Source organism: Heptranchias perlo, chromosome 9 (assembly GCF_035084215.1).
Source record: "Heptranchias perlo isolate sHepPer1 chromosome 9, sHepPer1.hap1, whole genome shotgun sequence".
Taxonomy (NCBI): Eukaryota; Metazoa; Chordata; class Chondrichthyes; order Hexanchiformes; family Hexanchidae; genus Heptranchias; species Heptranchias perlo.
Genome location: NC_090333.1, coordinates 53,111,028 through 53,129,365, shown reverse-complemented (window position 1 = coordinate 53,129,365; position 18,338 = coordinate 53,111,028). Strand labels below are relative to the sequence as shown.

At 38.8% G+C, this 18,338-nt stretch overlaps 1 protein-coding gene across 3 annotated transcripts in view; it reads right to left on the bottom strand.

Moving 5' to 3' along the window:
• kifap3a (kinesin-associated protein 3a) overlaps window positions 1-18,338 on the bottom strand; it is a 181,056-nt gene that overhangs the window by 135,680 nt on the left and 27,038 nt on the right. For all 3 annotated transcript variants that reach the window (XM_067990449.1, XM_067990448.1, XM_067990447.1), the window contains exons 3-7: window positions 7,557-7,711; window positions 4,411-4,469; window positions 3,443-3,584; window positions 2,704-2,803; window positions 661-785 (exon numbers count right to left, since the gene is read on the bottom strand). In XM_067990449.1, coding sequence (XP_067846550.1) covers window positions 661-785; window positions 2,704-2,803; window positions 3,443-3,584; window positions 4,411-4,469; window positions 7,557-7,711 — 581 coding nt within the window. The remainder of the gene's footprint in view (window positions 1-660; window positions 786-2,703; window positions 2,804-3,442; window positions 3,585-4,410; window positions 4,470-7,556; window positions 7,712-18,338) is intronic.

Sequence of the window (18,338 nt, the reverse complement as noted above, 5' to 3'; positions counted from 1 at the left end):
CCTCGAGTCTGCTCCACCATTCAATAACGTCATGGCTGATCTTCGACCTCAACTCCACTTTCCCGCCCGACCCCCATATCCCTTGATTCCTTTAGAGTCCAAAAATCTATCGATCTCAGTCATGAAGTTCCCTTCTTTGCATTTATTTTACACACATGGGTAGGCACATTCTTTAGGGACCAGTTGCCAGGAAATGAAGAAGAGGAGCCACACAGAGACAGGACACGATCTTCACCCCCCGCCCGCCTACCTCCAAATATTTTGGCGGATTTGGGGCTATGATGTTCTGAGGCGTGACACCTCTGAGGTTACACTTTCAGATGCATCACATTTGAAAGATGTGATGTAACAAAAGCGCCAGACACAGAACTTTCAATTACATAAATTATTTTTTGTAATATATAAAAAAGGTAGCACCAACAGTTCACAATTTACAACTCCTGTAATAAAAAGGAGAGTTTGATGAAATTCAGTATTTTTTTAGAATTAAAAAAAACTCCATCACTGAAAGGAGAACAAAAGGTCATTTACAAGCAAGTCAAATTCATATGCAGCAGTACAGTTGTGGCAGTTATTTATGAAACCTTTTATTTGAGGTAAAGGAGACAAAGTTGTCATTTGATGCTGCTGTTGTATTTTGTTACAATCAAAAAAGGATATCTGCTTTCTTCTTCTTATGAAGCTCTTCTTGCCATAGGTCATGTCTCTTCAGTTCATGGTCGATAATGTTCATACATAATGCACCAATTTTATAATGAGTGATTAGTCCGTGAAATTGAGAAAAACTGCAAGACACATCAATAGAATCAGTTTAGCACACAGCAACGTTGGTGTTCTCAACACTCCAAGCCCCAACTGATCCTTGCAATGTCCACACTATGAAGCATTTCCAACCAATACAATGAAAAATTGTCTATAAAATGCGCACTACAGGATTATGAAAGTAAGAAGGATCCTGAAACAGTGTAATTTCAAAATGGTGTCAGCTAATGAGTCTATTAAAGCCCAGTGTTCAGAAGTTCACACCTTAAACATTAGTGTGCAAAATAGGCTGCCTTTTCACTTCAATACAAAAATTCAACCCTGGGCCCTGAAGGGTTAGCAGTGTTTGATATATCCACCCCATCTAATTTTTCCAAAAAATTATTTCTGCTTAAACACAATTTTTTTTAAAACTAATTACATGGTGCTTTCCTGCAGTTTGGGACTGCTAATAATTCATCATTTCCATGTCTCAGCCTAGCTCCCTATATTCCACACCACTCACTCTTTTCTGTAAATTGGTAAAAGATGCTGGGAGCCAAAGTGAAGCAAATGCCAGGCTTCCACACCCAAAGCTCAAAAATGCTGATTTATTAACACTAAAAAAAACGCACACAAAGGGATTTCACAAATATTTCTGCAATATCCCTTTAATAAAACCATCAGAATGAACATATATTACTGCAATATGATACTGAATTCTCCCACATTTTTAGGTTAACATTATACAGTTTATTTGTAGATGATATGACAAAACTATATGTATTTTAAAACAAAAACTAACTTACATTGATTTAGTACATTTTAACATAGAAAAACATCCCAAAGTGCTTCACGTAGGCATAATCAAAAACAGACGTCGAGCCAAAGGAGGAGAAATGAGGAGTGATCAAAATCTTGATCCAAGACAGTGTTGTCTAATAGAAATCGCTGACTAGCCACAGGTGTGGCTACGGTGACACTGTTTTAGCCACGTGCACTAATTTTAGTAGAAAATACCTTACGTATAGAGACACAGGTAAATGTACTTCACGTGTATATTTATTTAACAAACATCTACCACCATTCAGTAACCAAGGAAATAAAGCACTCACAGTGATCAAAAAACACTCGCACATTATACTTTTTGTCTCACCATTTTAACAAATGCACAAAAAGGAATAACTAAAAATGCGTAAGCTGTCCAAATGAGTAATGAAATCACATTCCCAATGACGATGGCCAGTACTCATTTTTTATTTACTAATCAGAAAGGCAATTCACCACACCAGGATTCCCAATTTACCATGTGACTAGTGGATAATGCATTGGACAACACTGGTCCAAGAGTTGGGTTTTAAGGAGGTTCTTAAAGGAACAGAGGGATGGCGAGGCAGAGGGGTTATGGGTGGAATTCCAGAGTGTGGGGCCTAGATTTCCTGAAGACATATCAGCCAATGGTGGGGTGAAGAAGGACGTATGCACAAGAGGCCAGGATGAGGAATGGAGAGTTTAGTGGAGGGGGGCTCAAAGGAGAGGATGGAAAGGTTAGGGGAGAGTGGTTTAAGGAGACAGTTGGTGGTGAAGCCAAGAAGTTGGGGGTTATCTTTGCTTTCTAGAATGATCCTAGAGTACTGGCCAGTTTTGGCACAAAACAGTGAAGCCAGGTACAGCCAGATCTGGTGATGGATGGCTAAGCTAGCTATGTACTCAAGTCTGTACTCCTGAAACGCTAGCGAGCAAAGGTTTTGCTGGGGATAAGGGCAACAAAGGTGGAAATGATTGAGAAAATTGACAGTTGCAGAGGTATTGCAGCGAATGGAGGGCCAAAGATTAGTCAGTTGGAAGTTTGAAAGTCCAGTTGTAAGCAACTTTTAGAAAGGGAGAGTAACAAAAAACATTCCAAACTCAAACAGCTCTCAACTGGTACACATACTGTTACAGTTTCAAAGATAGTCTTACCTAGAGAAACAGAAAAATATGTAAATAATGTTGGTTGCAAGCTCCACACTTTGCTTCCAGTCCTCTCGCAACACTCGAGCCAAAGCTCCCAATGCAGTCTCTGAAGACAGAAATGCATGCATTTTTAAAAATCATCAAAATAGGGAAAATTCATACAGAATTAACCTTGAGTACTGCATTCTGAAAATATCATTACCTAAAGCAAAACACTCACAAAATTGGGCCAATAGGTGGCAGATGCAATTCAATGTGGATAGGTATAAAATAATTAAAATGGGAGCAAGGAACCAAAAGAGCGAATATTTGTTAAACGCTACAGTGTGCTGATCAGTAAAGTGCTCTCATTAGGACCTGCCTTAGATTAAAGGCGGGTAAATGGAGTTGAGGTACAGATTAGCAATGATCTACCTGAATGGCAGAATAGGCTCGAGGGGCTGAATAGCCTACTCCTGTTCCTATATTTTAGCTGTGAGGCCTTCCACAGGTGGAAATGGAAAAAGAAATGAAATTAATTTATTTATAAGGGGTGGAAAAACTAGAAAATAAATGATTCAATATGTGAAGCAAAGAAAATGCAAAGTTACCGAATAAAGTGGATAGAGAGTGAATATAGGAAAGTAATCAGTGAAAAACTGGAGTGAGACTGATGAAGCCTATGTGACAATGGTTGGGGGGGGCATGCAAAAATTTAGAAACAGGTACTTGAAGCAGATGCTTTATAACCATAAAGTCAGCTTACCATTTTGTAGCAGTTCTTCCAAATTGTCAGGATTGCGAGCCAGTTGAAGAATGAGAGCTGAACCTCGCACTTTGTCACATATGTCCTCATACAGCAGTTCTATGTAATCTTCTATATCGTTAATATTTGCTATTTCATCAATCTGTGGGCAATAAGCAACATGCAGCAGAAACTAGATATTCGTAATGTAACATATCTAATGTCAATACTAAGTGGGTAACATTTCTCAACCAAAAATGAAAGATGCCTGTTTTTCCCCATTATTAAGATGCCACTAACAAAACTGCAGGAATGCATGACATTACAACACACGATTTTGTGACAATGCTATTTTGTTAGTGGGTTATTAAGAAGCATGCTCTCATTTTTCAGTTGAAGTGGAATTTCATCCCCTTCAGGAGTTTATTTTACACAGGCTAACACAAATAACTAAATTATATATTTAAAAGGAAACAGCCTTTAATCCCCAGATAAAAGTTTGGACTTATTCCAGTATTTGAATTTGATAGCTTCCAAAGTTGATTAGAATTGATTCTATTGGCCAGTTAAAAAGAATTTTCAAGGTTCAATTTCTCATCTGTCTTTGTCTCATACTCCACATAATGTATTTCACATGCATTTAGCTCAAGAACAGCATTTAGTGACATTTGAATTGAAAACTATTTTGTCTTCCTATCTAACTCATGACTACATGAGACCATTTCCATTCTGACAAAGGGTCCGACTCAAGGTTAATCTATTTTCTCTTTCAGGTGCATCTTCTGCTTCCAATCACATATCAATATAGAATTGGCTTCAAATTATCCACATAAAGGACCAGCAGCAATCACAATTATTGAATGTTTTATTACAGTAACTACTCTGCATGCTTCTCTTTCATTGTAAGTTATTTCTTCAGCACACAGTGCATTCAAGTTTTATTATAACGTCACCTTTAGTTTCAAGTCCAATTTATTTTTGTCACTCACTTCCATTCCTTCAAAAGGAGGTGGGTCCTTAGGTTTGCTGATCTTCTTTTCTCGCTTTTCTGAAAGGAAGACCAGGTCAATGGTTCTTATCTTGTACATTTTGTTATGGCTCAAACTACAAACAAAACACCATCTTGATTGTAAGGTGGTCTTTGGTAGCCAAGTGCATAGTGTTTGATGAGGTTGATATTATAGTGATTGCACTCAAACAAATAAATAACACAGCAGTGCTGAAGCTAGGACTCAAGTTACTGCAGTCACATAATGGAGCATTACAATGAGGATTGCATTTACAAACAGTCAGATTATTTGGAATGATGTTTTAAAAATTACATTAAAATATTGTAGCCAATAATTAAGGTTGGATTTAATTCAAATGAGCCAGCAATATTTGAGGTAGCATATTTCTATATCCAATTTAAGGGAATGTGAAAACCAGCATTGATTACATTAGTCAAAATGTAATAATATCCATTTGGTTTCTACTAACTGCTCATCTTAAATTAATATTGCAATAAAAACTGAGTTATAAAATGCCTGTGCTCCCCAATTTCTAAAGGTCCAATAACATGATTGCTCTTAGCGGCACAACGCAGATTTTGCAGTATGACTGGGAGAGAGTGGTAAAGATGTCAAAACTATGGTGCATTCAAGGACTCTCTACTTTGGCTTCTCATTGGCTGGGCTGTAATGGCATGTCGAGCAAACCAAATTTTCCAAAGTTCCCTGGTGATACTATTTCAAACTTTAATTAGTAAGATTAGCAAAAAGTCATCTGTTCACTAGCATTAAAAAAAACCTGGCGTTCAGGCACCTGTGAGTGGACATCTGTGCATGAAAGTTTAGACTGGAATCTGCAGTATAACTGTGCCACAAATTACTCAAACTGGACTTTTCTGCTGGAAAGCAACATGTTAAAATCTAAACATACCCCAACATATTTATTTTCTCCCTAAGGTGTGTTTCATTCTTGTCCGTTGAAGGTCATTCACCTTCATATGTGGAATGAGATAAATCTGTGTCACAGATTTCCCTTCAACTACCATGCTATTCAATGATCAGTTAATTGAGGAAACTGAAGTGCAAGAGGTCCAGAAATACAACTTCTCAGGGTTACTGGTCCAGGACCATTACAGGCTGCATTACTAATCCACAAGTTCCTAAAAATTGGAACAAGATAAAAGACCAACTACAATACAGGATTTTTGATCAAATTCTATGGCCTTTGTATAATCAGAAAATAGATTTCACTGGTAATGCATAATCTTGTAGCATCAATAGATAAGGACACATCATAGGGTTAATTCAAATTTTTTAAAATTGTGATCTGGTTGAGTGATTTCCTGCTTTTAAATACCCTGAAATATTCACATGTAGAATGTAAAAAGAAACCTCATTCTACACTGAAATAAATTGATTGACATCACGCTGCTGATTTGTGCACCCTTGAAGTAAATTTCAATAGCTTGGTATAAATTTGATGTTATCTATGCAGTCATCACGTATTGTGAAAGAGATCAGTTTCCATGCGCTGCCTGTGCCTATAATCGTAGATCAGCAAGTTACTATTACTTACAGCCTGTTTCAACAGAAGCTCAAGCCAACATTATTTTGTATTGGTGAATCAGGAACTACACATTTAAAATTAAATTTTGTCAGTCTGCCTAGGGTATATTTCATAGTTATTTAAAAATAAAATTTAATGTAAGAGCTCAATCATAAGTCATCTACATAACATTAAATTAAAACTACTGTTAAAAAGAGTTGTACAGGCCTTCAATTTCTTTAACGTTCCAACTGCTGCTTCTCCTCACTTAAAACAAAATACATATTTTCATAAACAAAGATTGCCTACTGCATATTTTTTTTTATTTGTTCATGGGATGTGGGCGTCGCTGGCAAGGCCAGCATTTATTGCCCATCCCTAATTGCCCTTGAGAAGGTGGTGGTGAGCTGTCTTCTTGAACAGCTGCAGTCCGTGTGGTGAAGATTCTCCCACCTCCCTCCTCCCACCATAAAAATGAACCATCTTACTGAGCCTTGCCATCTTTTCAGTTTGCCACCCAGCTCTGCACAAGATAAATAACTTATGCAAACAATTCTGACAACTTTCTCCCTCACAAGGTGTTAATAACAAAGGCTTAGCAAGCAATCAAAATGTTTTAACAGCAGCACCAATTTGTCATTAGTGACACTGTGTCTCCACTGTGGTAATGCATGGCTGGCACAATACTAGACCATGGAAAGTTTCAAACGCTTGCTGATAGATGATCACAGGACAAACTCGAATGTTCTGCCTACGGCAGCAACGCTTGACATCTCAATTTAACAAATTAGGGCTGCAATTTGCCCCATGTCGTTGTGCCACTACCCACTATTTTTGGGTGAAAGAAGCTGGCAAGCGCTCGGCCCTCCTCCAAATGTCTCCCAAACAATCAGATTAGCTATGCTGGGATAAAACAGCTACCAGCCCACTCAGTTCCAGGTCCGTCTGGGCCATTTTAAGCCACCTTTAATCCAGGACATTTTAAAGATCCTTATCCTCTTCCACCCTGTGAAAAGTTACTGTTTGGGAAGTCAGTGATCAAAAACAGATTTGCCAATTTTAGCACTTTGGTGGGATTTTCTTTGGTCGCAGCCTATTTCTGTTGGCTTTTTAAACACTTCTGTTCAAATTGGGAGTGAAGATATTGTTGAGAACACAGGCAGTAAAATGACTAACCCACTAAAGCCCCTTGGGTTAATGATTGTCTTCGTTGATGTGGGGGCTGAAAAAAAAACATTAGGCTCAGTTACTCCTCCACACTACTTTCCAAGATAATGTGACCAGCACTCATCAAATAAACAATCGCATTTCAGAAGTAGCCTAGGACAAAGAGGGTGTTAATATTGATCAAAATGCTTAAAACCACTTTTCAAAAAAAAGTACTTGATGTTAATATCTCCATCACTAATGGAGATGTAACTTCTGTATGAATAGGGCATACTGGATTTTATACTATCACTTCAAAAGAGATGTAAATACTGCAACAGTGTATTTATAGCTACAGTGTATCTATATTAGATCTATGCACATTGTAATCCTTCTCATTACTTCAAAGTAGTAGTTAGATAAATCAGTAACAGCTCCATAAGTGGCTTCCTACCTCTTCCTGGAGGACTTTCCCTGCGGTTCTGAAGGTAGTAGAGCAGCTGCTCCACCTCTGCTAGTTTACTTGGATGGATGAGCTTGCATTCTTCAACCACCTTCCGTGCCAGAGATGCAATGTCAGTGTTAGCATTCAGGCTTTTCAGACGGATACTGAAAAGGACAAGATTTTGTTGGTATCTTTCAAGAAAATTGATGTACCGAATAATTGCAACAAAGTTAATAAAGACGACCAGCGCATGCATTGAGCGCTACTTGTGTTGGGGGTGGGAGGAACTAACATATTCAGCAGCCACAGCATTTGGATATCAGTATTTGGTGGCGTCAAGTTAGGTCCTAAAGTTGCAGAAGTAGGCAGACATCAAATTTGCTTTCAAACTATTGACAGTCAGATATCCGTACCAAGGCTGCTGCCTGGGTCACCTCAGTGGTGGCTACATACCTATACCCATGAGAATGGAACTAGTCTGTTTACAGCAGAAGAACAAAAATTCTTTATATATTTGTCAATCATTTTCTGTGCTTTGGTGATCTAGCAATGAGTTTCCAATTTAAAAATTACCTTCAATTGATCTCACTGAAACCAGTGGTTATAAAGCAGGCCCAAAGATACCCTGTAAATATGAAAATTATGTTTTAAACACATACATAGGGGTGATCTATTGAAAAACTTTTGCCTGCAAAATTAGTTTCACCTTTGAAAGATTATCCGTAACTTAATTTCTCAAATTGATTTATATTCCATACCTCCAAAGCTGCTAGAAGATGCTTGCGAGACAGTTCTGGTTGACTATTATTCTCTAATTCTTTATATAAAATACTTTCAGGATAGCATAAACCTCGTGTCCATTTTGCACTGTTAGCATCTTGCTCAGGAAAATTACATTTTGAATAGTAAAGTAGGGTTTAGAGCACTAATTTCCCAACCAAGTGGTACTGGGATCAGCTAACTTCACAACCAGATGATCATGTGTTCTGAGATGCACTGTTCAGACTGCAGAGTATCCTCATGATGTAAGCACGTAGTTGTGCATCTTGGTCTGCCATATTTTTTGTCTATGCATCTGGCAGTATCCAGTTTTTTAATGAGAAAATAAAACTGAAAAACACCTGAAAAGACCAGGGTTTTTAAATCGGCAGTAAAAACAGAATTTAGAAGTCCTTATGTCATTTTTTGACATTAAAAATTAACACATATAGTAAAGCCAAGAATCTGCCAGTTCTCTCTGGTTCTTTATTACACCTTTTTTTTCAAAGAAAGTAAAACAGATTTTTATTCCAGGACTTAATCAGTCACAGCCCTGAATAAAATTAAGCCATAATTGAGAGAAAAAGTAACAGTTAAATAGGTTTGTAATCTGAAATTAATTTGAAATAATGCAAGCTATTGTTGCAAAGCATTAGTAGTAAATTAGAGTGCTATAATCTATCCATCGGGTTTAAGTGCCATTTACAAAAACATGCCCCCTCTAGAAAAATTGCTTCCCATTTACAGCCTACTATGCTTCCAGAATAAATTGGAATGATGTAACTCTTATTATAGTAAGGTGCTCTCATTATAGTTCGGTGCTTGCTGTTTGATATCTGACGGTCAATAGACTTAAAGCAAATTTGACGATAAGCCTGCTTCAGCAACTTTAGAACCTAACCTGACGCCACCAAATACTGATCTAAATGTTGACAGTTCAGTTCAGTACAATGCAACTCTTCCTCAGTATTGTGATGTGCCATCTTTTGGACGATACATTAAACCAAGACCCTGTCTGGTCTCTCAGATAAACATAAAAGATCCCATGACACTTTTCAAAGAAGAGCAGAGGAGTTGCTCCTGCGTCCTGGCCAACATTTATTCTCAATCAACCAAATTAGATTATCTGGTCCTTTATCTCATTGCTGTTTGGGTAGCTGTTTGTGAGATCTTGCTGTGCACAAAACGGCTGCCGCATTTCCCTATATTACAAGAGTTACAACTACATTTCAAAAGTAACTCATTGGTTGCGAAGCACTGTGGGGCATCCTGAGGTCATGATAGGTCCTATATAAATGCAAATTCTTCCTTTCTTTAATTCTGTCGTAGTACAAAAAGGCTTAAAAACTGGCTTAACTGACAGAAATTATGCCCAAACATAACTTGATATTTCGTTGCGATGACAGATAAGTTGGTCACTGCCTGCTTGAGGGAGGAGCCAAGCTACGTAATTCAAATAGAAATATGATTTGTGATTTTTTTCAAATATGTGTCTGATTGGCAGCTTGAATTTAACAGGCAAATTTTTTAAATTCATGAAGCTCCAGTTACAAAGGGTCGCATCTACTGTCACCACACATTCTGGTATTGCCACCAAAAGGATGTGGGAGGACAATACTCACCCAACCCTTTGTCTGGAATGTGTAATTTGATCCAGTCGTTGTCAGGCAGGCTAAAGAGTTCTGATAAAGCACAGTGCTAACACAGAATCATAGAATGGTTATAGCACGGAAGGGGGCCATTCAGCCCATAGAGCCCGTGCCGGATTTTGTAACACTACTGATTTCAGAGAATGCACAGCGCCAACACTCCCGAGTTCAGAGCATACACAGCGCTAACACAACAACCTCTGTTGTAGATAATTGGTCTATCATTCCCTGTGGCACCAGGCTGCCTATTTTTGAAAATATGCTTTGGGAATGGGAGGCTTTTTTCCCCCCACTTGTTTTTGTTGTCAAACCTTGGATTCCATTTATCACTTTCACAGCAGGGATCTGCTCCTATGCTTGTGCTAATGCTCTGTAACTGAATATTTATTTTTTTACGTATTTTAAGAGTGTCATGGGATGATTTCTCTGGATCTTCCAAAAGCACTGAGATTTGGCCTGTAGCCTTCAAAGAAAGGTTATTTGACTAGATCCGCTGAAATAAGATAGAACAGACAACCTCTGTAGTTAGGGAGGGAAAGGTTAAAACAAAAGTAAAAAAAAAATCAGTCATACATCACTAAAGTAGCAAATGTTTTTTCATTTCCTCCTATATGAAGAGCTAGCAAAGGGTAACAACTACTATAAAAAGCTTCTGCTATTCCCTGCTTGCTCTATTACTGTTTAATAAATTTGTGCGGCAGTTAAAACTCAAAACAAGATCTAGTGTAGTGTTACTCTGCTGCTTTTGAAGAAAAGGAGGATCCAGTGGAGGCATGGGATAAAGCCAAATGGTAAACAATTACCTTTTGTCACAGAAAAAAGTTGTTTATTGAAGAGAACACTATTCATTACAACTACACATTCAAAATTTACAATTACGTTTCGTAAATTATACTGTGAAATTGTCCTACCCTCCTTAAAATACACAACTTTTCCTGCATGCCTATAGAGATTTCCAAAAATTACAAGTAAAACAAAAGAAACACCACCCAACCAGCAATACAAATGTTAGACTAAAGGCTTTGATTACCAACATATGGAGATGATAAAGTACCTCAAAGCTAGACTTTCCATACCACCATTATAGCCACTTACTATATCACACAGTAGATGGCATAATCTCCTTGCTGCATTCATGTCACTTACAAGTCGCTGAAAATACAGAATTTCCACTGATGTGAATTTAACGTAATCTACAGCTGAACATGAAAACCAAATAATTTTTAAAAAAATAAATAGGGCCCAAAATTACTGCCTTTTTAAATTTTAATCAAAATAGTTATGACGAAAAAGTGACAGGAGAAGAGTTGGGAAACAGCAGACTACCCCATTATTTCACAAGTAAGGAAACCCCGATAAGTCACAAGATCAAGTTGAATCATCTAGTTATTCCACGATTTTCAACTGCATACTGTTTCTAGAACAGCCGTGCCAGTAACCATGGTTTAAATATATAGTTTTTAAAAATGTAATTCTTATTGCAAGCTTTAATACTCCCCATTGTTTTGCTGTTACAAATTTAGATTTGCCATAGATTCCTTCTCAGGTTCAGCGGTGTCAGTCACTCCCGTAAGCAGTCTGGGCATCCTACATTTATGGGAGTTAACTCCCACTTCCCAAAATCTCCTTGCATCGCACCGTGACCCGGGGAGTAACAACAGAACCTCTTGTGACTTGAACTGGATATCTATGTCTTTTGCTGGTGTTTCTTCAATCTCTCTGAAGGCATTGATGAGGCACAGTTTGGTATGAATTGTAAGCTGCTTTATTACACAGTGAGATGAAACATACACCGCAATAGGTATGATCAGAGTCACGTACTTAGTTCAATCGGTACAACTTATATTTGCGTAGTAATACAAAATAAAGAATGCGCAATGCTATCCCACTTCAGGGAGTCATCTCACTTAACTTAAACAGAATAACTACTTTGCATTCTGTACTACAGTTCTCCTCTCTCCACAGCCTATTTCTAAAAACCTGAGCCTTTTTAAAAGTCTGACTGCAGCAGTGTCAACTTTTTGTCAAAACTGACTACCTCCCACTCCAAAACCTAACTTGGCAATGATCCAAGCTGAGTTCAAATGAATAGTACTGGCACAGCAGCAATGAGTGTTAATGGTCGATGGAACATCCAATTATCTTTCATTGTCTCCAGGATGCTGGATTCAGAGATCCTGTCTAAAACCTAACATATACTTGCCAGCTCTGCTGTTCCATGATCTTAATCCCATTTAAGTAATCTTAAAACTTAAAAGCACATTTTAAAATAACTTGTATCCAAGTCAAGAAATCCAGAAACATGACATATGCGCCTGGTTCTTATTTCTCTCCAACTGCCCAACATATTGAAAGTCCCCTAGCAGGGTCAAAGAATTGAAGTTTTAGGACCATTTTGTATACAAATATCACTTTCAGAAGAGAATCATGAATCAGCAAAAATACAAATTTTATCCTACATGCAAGGCAGTAATTAAATAATTCAGAACTGTGCTGTGTGTGTGGTGGGGCTCTTGCCTTTGGGTGAGAAGTTAGTGGGTTCAAGGCCCACACTAGGACTTGAGCACATAGATTCAACTGACACCCCAGTTAAGTACTAAGGGACTGCTGAACTTCCAAAGATGTCCTTCAGAGGAGAGGTTAAATACTGCATGTCTGCTCGAGCAATATTAAAAGATCACATGGCACTACTCACAGGAGAGCAGGAGTTCACCTACTATCTTGGTCAACATTCCTTCGTCAATCAACAGCACCAAAAAAATATATAATCTGCTTCTTTGCCGTTTTTTGGAATGTTGCTGGTGCAAAACGGCTGTCTTGCTGGCCTATATAAATTACTGCACTCCAAAAATAATTCACTGTGTGAAGGGCTTTGAGCTGTTTTGATTGTAAAACATTTATATAAACCTTGTACTGACATACCCTCTGTAAATGATAAATTCATGACTTTTATTTATTGAGTGAATAAGAAATATTAAGAATAAACAATGCAAGTGCAGTTCAGATGCAGTGTCACTCCAGCAATCCTTAACACACAAAGTTATCAAACTCACCCATGCTATCGTAGGGACACAGTTAGAAGGCACTTTCACACTCAGATTTTATCCTACCTCTACCCTTGTTGTTGTCACTTTGGGCAGCCACGAGGTCAGTTTCAGTACGACACTGGTGAAGAACTACAACTAAGTTTTATGCCTTTCATTCCAAAAAATGCATGAAACGCAAAGGGAATAGCTGTCATGTGTTTGAGTTTTTTCTACATTTGTTACACTGTTTTAGCTTACTGATTCGAGACTACTATCACCCATATGCCTCACGAGCATCTTCACTGATTGATATTTAGGGGAGCTTTCTAGAACACGTCTATGATAAAACAAAAAAAACCTTTTAGCTACTCGGCCCATTCTATGTGTCCATATGTGTTTCATTTTTGAAAGCAGCAGAATAACATGAACAGATCTCACTGTAGGCTTTAATTGCCAAATTAATTTATTGACTAGATGATGAACAAGTGAATGAATAACAGCAATATCGAATGTATATTTACATTAGATGCTTGACTACAAAAGTGCTTGACCAGGAATAACGAATGCCATGCAGCTTGCCTTATCTATGCTGATTTGTAATTTTATAATTGACTTTTGTGCCCACATAATTGTTTTTTTCATATAATCTTGCCAGCTGTAGAAGCTAACTGACTAACCTCTTCTTAGTTCCAGACCAACTCACTCACTCTTTCTGAATTGAACTACCCCAAAAAGCAGTTACCAGTGCTTCATTGATTTGACTGTCAGCTAAATCCAAAAGGAGCTGCCAGCCATGCATATACCTTTTGTTACAGTAGCTTTCAATAATTCAAAAGAATCAGAGTAACTTCAATATTCATTATTAACTTATGTTGAACCAAATTTCACCCCATTCAGAGGTACCTGGACATCAACTTAAAAATCCAACGTAGCAAAGACTGAAGTTCTAAATTAAGGGCCACGACAACTTCCAGCAATAAAAACTTACATTTACATAGCACCTATAACATAGGAAACCATCCCAAGACACTTCACAGAGGCATAATCAGACAAATGGACGCCAAGCCAAAGAAGGAGATATTAGGAAGGGTGACCAAAAGCTTGGTCAAAGAGGTGGGTTTTAAGGAGGGCCTTAAAGAAAATATGGAGGTGGATATACTTGGGGAGGGGTCAGAATGGGCTCCTGTGCCCAGCTCCTAGTAACCTGCTAAGGTGAGACTGGGCTCCTGTACCCAGCACTCAATAGGGAGTTCCAGAGTGTGGGGCCTAGGCTGCTGAAAGCACAGCTGTTAATGGTGGGGCAAATGGAAAGGGAAATGCACAAGAGTCCAAAATCAGAGGAATGGAGACTTTGAGGGGGTGTGTCGGGTTGGAGATTACGAAGATAGGGAGGGATGAGACCATTAAAGGACTTAAACACAAGGATGAGAATTTTAAATTTGAAGTGTTAGGGTCCAGGTGCCAATGTAGCTCAGCGAGTACAGAGGCGATGGATAAGTGGGAACTGGTGTAGGATAGGATATGGGCAGAAGAGTTTTGGATGAGCTGAGATTTATGGAGGGTGGAGGATGGAAGGCTGGCCAGAAGAGCATTGGAATAGTCAAATCTGGAAATGCCAAAGGCATGAATGAGGGTTTCAGCAGCAGATAGGCTGAGATAGGGGCGGAGGTGATGTTATAGAGGTGGGAGTAGGCAGTCTTTGTAATGCAGAGGACACAGTGCCGGAAACTCAGCTCACGGTCAAATAGGAAGCTTTGAGACTTGCTGGCGTTATTATTGTAAAACATTTTTACATTGCAACCTTACAGCTGACGACGATAAGAACACTCTTCAGTTCCATACCCAGCATATTTTCTCCAGCATACCAGGTGCCAAGATGAAGCACAAGTGATCACACACAAGGTCACCTGACTCATACTTTGAAACACATTTCAATTTATGCAGTGTTCATAAAATGAGCTGCTGTGCTAGAACTTTAAACCAGCTCTGCATCTATTCAATAAACTGTTTTAAAGCTATACCCAAGACAGTTGTGGTGGCTGAGGGAATCTAAGGGCATATTCCCAGCCCACATAGCTGAATGAATTGCACAACTGGAACTAAAATTATTTCAAAACAGTCTATAATCTGTCACTCAATTGGCTTACTGCATGAATGGTTCTCACAATAGCCATCAATGTTGTAGCACAGTAATAGGTACAACTTGCAACTGAATGAGCTGCAGATCAGCCACTATTGTTTTTTTTCAAAAAAACATTTTTTTGTCAATGCTCAATTAATACGTGCACTACCTACTCGGCCATGAACATGAAGAAGATTCCCGATTCGATCCCAAATCTTTGATGAGTTAGCTATTCTCATTTCAATTAGGAGAGTTATAATTAGGATTGACACCCTTATATTTATCATCCAGGCTTACCCATAAAGATTGCCCAATTGATTAAGGTGCTAGAGGGTTGATGGTGCCTATGAAACCATATCTTACTCTTGAGCTTGCACTTTAAAAAGAGGTGCAGATGAAAATTGCGAGGGATTTAAAAAGCACACTTTTGAAGGAAATTTTAGATATTGACAATAATACATATGCAAGATGTTTTAAGGGAAAAAAAACCTAAACACACAGCCAATTCAGGTGTTGCCTGAAGCAATGAACTGTTTTGCCAGCACGTTTAGACAAAGTCAGTTGAAAATAACGACAGGTGCAAAAATCTAAACTGTACCATTTAAAGTTCATTACAGAACAAACAAGGTATGCATCTGTTGTGAAATAATCCATGGTTGAGGAAAACTAGATAATGACACCCTGACCTGATAATGGGATTTTTAGATTTTGACTGTAATGGGCAAATTAAAAGTTTCATAAGTTATGATCAGACAATCCAATAATCAAACATTCATAGCATTGAACTGTGATCCAGAATGGACTACTATGCTATGAGAGTTCCCCCATTAATGCAGATCCTTCAATTTTATAGTAATATTTTCTATCTGGAAAAGCACTCCAGTAAACTTTTAACCATCCGCATTCCAAAGCTAATCGCAAAGAGTGCTTAGAGCTATAAAGTACTGATTCTTTTTTTTGAAAAACGAAAACAAACTTGCTACACATTTTACTTTTTGCATTAAAATGCTTCTACTATGCAAATTAAAAAGGTTAAGGGCAAGAGATTTCACTATTGGCCTGCTGAAGTGTTTTGATGTCATTGCTATGGGTGTATATTACCTGATTTATTTGATTAGGTGCTGAAAGATGATGGGGAGATTAATGGTGTTAGATTAGCCCCATTAGACCTGTATTATTAAGATTAATTACTGTAACATAGACAGAATGTTTCAACAAAATAAGTAACACATATTTGCAAATAACTAACTGCAAAAGAATTCCCTGTGTTGATCTGTCAGCAGTGAGCTAGCTTTTACTTAAAAGCCATTGTGGATGGTCGAAAGTTCATTTCCTTCCAAGCCTCTGAAGATTTTGACAAGAATTTTTGAATGATTTTTTCCCACCCCAAGAGGTTTGCAGTTGATGCAACACTCTTTCTTTCCACCCAGACAAAGCCTTTTGTGGAGTAATCTATGACTGATCACTGTATCCAGCTGCTGGCACTGCAGGATAAGGGAACACTGTTTTTGCTAATGGAACACTGGAGCCTTCACTATACAACAATAAATATGATTTAAGCAAGTGAACTGGGAGGGGAAAGAAAAACATTTGAACTCAAATTGCAAAATGCACCACTAAAAATACTTCTTGTACTCCTAATTATTTCTCCCTCACATATGCATTTTACTAAAATTATTTTCCACACCTTCCACTCACATTGTGCAAAATTCCCACTATGGGAAACAGCTCCAGAGCCTGTTCCCAAGCATGTACCAATGTTGGGTATGAGGAGATGATGTCACAGTTGACTTGATCCCCATTTTCCAATCCTTCTGGTAACAATGAGCCTAATCTTTGCCTTTCAGTAGCAAATGGGCTGAGGTAGGGATGGAGGCAGGCAATGTTAGAGGTGGAAATAGGCGATCTTTGTGACAGAGAAGATATCGGGTCAAATGCTCAGCTCAAGGTTGCACAGTACGCCTGATACAGTGATGGGAGCCAAAGATGATAGCTTTGGTTTTCCTAATATTCAGCCAGAGGAAGTTATGGTTCATCCAAAACTGGATGTTGGACACGCAGTCTGACAGCACAAAGACAGTGGAGGGACCGAGGGAGGTAATAGAGAGGTAAAGTTGGCACACATATGGCAACTGACCTCATAGCTTTAGATGATGTCGTAAAGGGGTAGCATAAAATGAGGAAGAGGGGGCTACGAAAGGAACCTTGGGGGGATCTTTGGACAAAGCATCAATATAGCACATTTTAACTTTTTCAAACAAGTGGGGTGGGGAACTTTTCATCAGGTAAAAAAGATGACATCTGCAAAATCTTCAAGGAGGAAAGCAGGGCAGTGCAGTCCTCACACTTGTTCCCACAGCCAGTAACAGAAAATACTGTCATGTCAGGAGAAATCAAAATGCAGTTCTTCCATCTCCACTCCTTCCCCAGTAATGTGTTTCATCAACAACTTGCATTTAGAAAGCACCTTTAATGTAGAAAAACAACCCAAAGCCCTCCACTACCTCTGATTTGTCACATCCAGTATTGGATAAGCAGAAATTTCCTCCAATTAAACATTGGGAAGACTGAAGCCATTGTCTTCAGCCCCAGCAAAAACTCAGTTCCCTGGCCACCAACTCCATCCCTCTCCCTGCCCGCAGTCTTGGGGCTGAACCAGACTGCTCGCAACCTCGGCGTCCTATTTGACCCTGAGCTGAGCTTCCAACCCCATATCCTCTCCACCTCCAAGACCGCTTACTTTCACCTCCGTAATATCGCCCGTCTATTCCAATGCTCTCCTGGCCGGCGTCCCATCTTCCACCCTCTGTAAACTTCAGCTCATCCAAAACTCTGCTGCCCGTATCCTAATTCGCAACAAGTCCTATTCACCCCTCACCCTGTGTTTGCAGACCTACATTGGCTCCCGGTCCAGCAAAGTCTTGAATTTAAAATTCTCATCCTTGTGTTCACATCCCTCCATGACCTCACCCCTCCCTATCTCTGTAACCTCCTCCAGCCCTACAATCTGAGAACTCTGCATTCCTCCAATTCTGGCCTCTTGTGCATCAACGATTTCCTTCGCCCTACCATTAGCAGCCAAGCCTTCAGCCCTAAGTGTAGGCCCCAAGTTCTGGAATTGCCTCTCTAAATGTCTCTGCTTCTCTCTCCTCCTTTAAGATGCTCCTTAAAACCTACCTCTTTGACCAAGCTTTTGGTCACCTGTCCTAATATCTCACGTGGCTCAGTGTCAAAT